The sequence below is a fragment of the Gavialis gangeticus genome, unplaced genomic scaffold, assembly GCF_001723915.1.
Source record: "Gavialis gangeticus isolate Ggan-Ray unplaced genomic scaffold, GavGan_comp1, whole genome shotgun sequence".
NCBI lineage: Eukaryota > Metazoa > Chordata > Crocodylia > Gavialidae > Gavialis > Gavialis gangeticus.
The window spans coordinates 13,549,689-13,553,876 of record NW_017729019.1 but is presented as its reverse complement, the minus strand read 5'-3'; the positions used below and the strand labels follow the sequence as shown (position 1 = coordinate 13,553,876).

The following is a 4,188-nucleotide window of genomic DNA, read 5'->3' as shown; positions in this document are numbered from 1 at the left end:
CCCCCCCCACTTCAGAATATCTCATCAGAGTCTATCATTTGGGGCCCTTCCAGGTTTGGTCGGAAAATTTAAACCCCACTTAAACAGAGGAGGAAACAGACCCCGAGGCTCCCACGTTCACGTCTGTACTCTTACTACTAGACTGTATCCTAAAAAGGTGGCAGCACCACCACCACTCTTGTGTTTTTAAGAAGGATTTGATCCTTTTTAAAACACAAGGGGAAGTGGTCCTCGCTCCTACCTTGGGTAAATTCAAAAAGAGGTTGGACAAACACTTGTTTGGGGTCATGTGATCCCAGCATGTGCTCCTGCCAGTGGCGGGAGGTCAGACTAGATGACCTGTTCAGGTTCCTTCTGACCCCAAACTACTATGAAACTATAGAACTCTTTAGTTTTCTACAGAAAGGGTGGAGGTGTTTAACTCCAGGAGTGTATAGTGGGAAGTCCCAAGTGGACATCAGTACTTCCCTGCACCCTCCTGTCAGGTACCTAAAACCTGAAGAGGAGCAGGGCTTAATGCACGCTCCTCTCTTCATTACTTTCTACTGGCTACCTTTGGCAGTTGCATGTTCAGCTGTCTGCTGTGAATCCTGTTCTGAGGCCCATAACTCTTCATATACATTGCATAGTGAGCTCAGTGTTGCACCATCTAAGTCTCTTTGCGAACAACAGCCTCTAAACTCTTGGTGCAGTGGTAATTGCCCATTTATCTATGACAGGGAATGTATTTTGTACTTCAGAAAATTTCAGCACATTCACATCAGCTCAAATCAGATATCCAAAGAAGAGTTTTAGAATCCTGTTATTATGATTTACCTCAATATTATTATTAAGTTCCATACAGAATTGTCTGGTTTCTTCTCTTTCATGGTCATCTATCAATATAAAAATGTACTACATAAAATTTTACTTTTAAAACATGCAAGAAATTACACAGATGCAATAAATGGGTATGTTCAATAGTACGTGTAAGTTGTTTCACACTAAAACAGTGTCGAAATACTGTTTACATTTGCTGGACTTCTCCGTGTATCGAGCACAGGTTTCCTTGAGTAGATTGCACAAATGCCTTGTAGCGCTGTTTCTGAAAAATGAATCAGACTGCATTATCTATATGTTACAGGGTTCACAGTACTTAGTAGGTATAAAAAAATGACAAGATGTCTGCCTTGGAATGTTTATAATATATACTGTCTTTCTTAAATGTACTGTTAACAATTTTTTAAAACTATAAATAAAGAGAAGCATTTCCAATATGAACATCTCAATGCAACGTTATTTGCACTACTTACTCTTTCAGAAGATCCTTATTTTCACATATCTCATTTTCCAGTTTCGAACTTAGTTTTTCATTTTCAAACTGATTTTATAAATAAAAGGGTACAGTCATTCAAAAATATAATTGATATTTTCAAAATTCACTGAAAATATACCTTCCCTGCACTATCAGTTTTACCTTTTTCTCTCTCTCTTGCACACTTTACTTTGTTGCTGTATTAGTAAACATTGAATGGCGGCTTATGATAGTAATTGTAAGGACAATAAAAACATCAAGTTTTGCTGTACTAGTTTCATAAATTATAAAGAAGCTTCATTTACATGAGTTAACTATTGCATTCCTTTGTCTAGGCTAACTCTTATGGTTTTCAACACAAAGTTGAATTATTTATAAGAGGAAAATAGTTGTTTAAAAATAAAGATGGGATTTGCTTTTAATGTGAAAATATTGGGTACATTAGACTGAGTCGCATGGTTTTTATGCAACACAAATATTCTTTAATCCTAAATTACTTTGAAACAAAATTTTGCATACATTTGGAAATTACTAATACTTAAAAATATATTCTAATATATACTGTAGAAGCACTTGCCTGTAACTCCTGAATGGCTTTACGTTGTGCTTCTATAATCTTTCTATTCTCTTGCAATTTTCTCTCCTTCTGCTTCAGTTCGGCTTCTACAGTCACTTTCCAACATTTGATCTTTTCAGCCTCTTTGTAGAGTTTAGCGTAAAGCTCATTCACAGTCTCTATATTCTACTGAAACAAGTTCCACAAGTTTAATCTCAAAATCAATTTAATTATAAATGTTTTAAACACATTTCTCTCTTACAATATTAATTTCAGGGGAAGTTTCCATATGTTTACAGGCCAAATTCTAAAAGGGTATGTTTTACAACACCACTGACACCACTGTTTTCAAAGATCCACAGCATACACTGAAAGCATTGTGTACACTAACCTTTATCATGAAATAAACAATGAAAACTGGCATCACTTTGCTACAATAATGGAAAATACCCTTCCATTCTCAGATTCTCTAACATAGCTGAATTAAATTCTTGCGCAGTGCCGTAGCAATGAAGTTTGGCGCCCGGGGCAAAGCCCGCAGTGGCAGCCTGCCCTTGCCCTGCGCAGATTCAGGGGGCACACACCTCCCCATGCTTGCCCAAGAGTGCGCACAGCAGCAGGAGCCACTTTTTCCCCATCCCTGCACTGAGCTGCTTGTGGCTCTGTCCCACACCCGACCCTGGCTGGGCAGAACCTGTTGCCACCTCTTCGCTTTGGTGCCCAGGGCAGCTGCCTGGCTCACCCCCCCACCTTGCTATGGCACTGTTCTTGCATGTCATGTATGATTACACCAGGTGAAATCCCAGCCCCATTGAATGTAATATGAGTTTTGCTTTTAAATTCAATGGTGCCAGGATTTCACCTATTAGGTTTTCCATAAAGATGCCTGTTCTCAGAATTCCATATACTGTGGTCATTCATCCATACTTAGGTGTTACAGAGTGAAGTCAGTGAGGCTCTGAAGAAACATAGTCAAGAATTCCTACAATGTTTTTCTATAGCAGATGTGGCTTCTCCTGATGTCAATCAGGCAAGCATTCTAAAAAAGACTTGTAGAGTGCGATACAGGAAATGGTAAAGCAGTGGTATTAAGCAGGTCATAGAATAGAGGGAAAGGACACCAGGTGACATTTTTGCACAATTAATAAAAAAAGCAAACAATTAAGTCGCATGTTTTCATTTTCTCTGGCTGCAGGAAATGAGTACAGCATAGGTGCACTTTATTAACTGCTCAGACTTAAGAAATTCAGTCCAAAACCATGAGACCTGCAAGAAGTTTGCGTGATCTGGCTGCGTATATCCACATACCTGATCTGGGAACACCTCATCTGTTGCTGTAAATACATAGCAATACTGAGAGTCATGGTAGAGCACAATAACAGCAACGTAAGAACAGGGAAAAATGGGCTAAAACTACTATAACCCGGAATATTTCAGCAGTTCATGCTAATAATTTCATTAACACACAGTTTTTAAGCCAACATGGGCCACCAGGATCATCTAGTTCACTGATACTCTTGAGCCACGGTAACTCTTCAAGTTAGCTCTTGCAATTCTTCCCAGAAAATACTGTTCAGTATTACTTTTTTTTGTTTTAAAACTGCTTGAACTGCTTACCTTACTTCCTGCAGTCATGAATAATACAGAACATGCAACTATATGCTGTAGCTGTTTCTTTTGGGCTGGAGTGTTTATCACAATTCAGCTAGGTTTGCATTGACTATTGTGATTGTTTGGCTTATGTGACTCCTGAGACATTCCAGTTGGAGATGTCGTTAGTTATGTTAGTCTAAAGTCAAGTAGAAGGTAGGGTGGACTTGCGCATTATAAACTAACCAAAGTATGTGTGACAGGATCTTTTCTTGGTCGGTCTTACCACAGATCACAAGGAGTCGGGAAGACAGTGAACAGGCTTGGTGATCTTTATTGATAACTGTTAACGTAGCCACGCAGCAGCTTAAACTCACTCACCACGCCTTACGCGCCCTAATGGTGCGTGAGACCGATGGATCTGGCTGGTGAGTTGTCTCAGGGGTTTCAGGTCGCCGGGATCAGGCGGGCCTCTGCGTCCTCCTCCGGTTAGCTACTCCGAAGGCCGAGCCGTGTCCGTAATAATATGCCGTGAGTCAGGACGAGTCCGTTGGACGCAGAAGGGACCCTGACGATCAGGCGGGGGCTCCTTTTATAGCTTGGGTGACATGCGGTGATGTGATTGTGTGAGGCACCTTTCGATAGGCCCATGGCACTGACTGACTGACGCTGGATCCCGCCTTGTAGAAAGTTTTAGCTGCTGTCTATCTTTTACACTCATGGCAGAAAGGCAACTATAGTCTGCCTA

The 4,188-nt window shown here is 40.4% G+C and overlaps 1 protein-coding gene across 1 annotated transcript in view; it reads right to left on the bottom strand.

Annotated features, from left to right (window-relative positions):
- SYCP1 (synaptonemal complex protein 1) overlaps positions 1-3,485 on the bottom strand; it is a 44,232-nt gene extending 40,747 nt beyond the window's left edge. Inside the window, exons 1-5 of the mRNA XM_019513761.1 lie at positions 3,468-3,485; positions 1,872-2,036; positions 1,293-1,360; positions 1,011-1,084; positions 817-875 (exon numbers count right to left, since the gene is read on the bottom strand). Coding sequence (XP_019369306.1) covers positions 817-875; positions 1,011-1,084; positions 1,293-1,360; positions 1,872-2,036; positions 3,468-3,485 — 384 coding nt within the window. The remainder of the gene's footprint in view (positions 1-816; positions 876-1,010; positions 1,085-1,292; positions 1,361-1,871; positions 2,037-3,467) is intronic.
- Between the last annotated feature and the right edge of the window lie 703 nt (positions 3,486-4,188).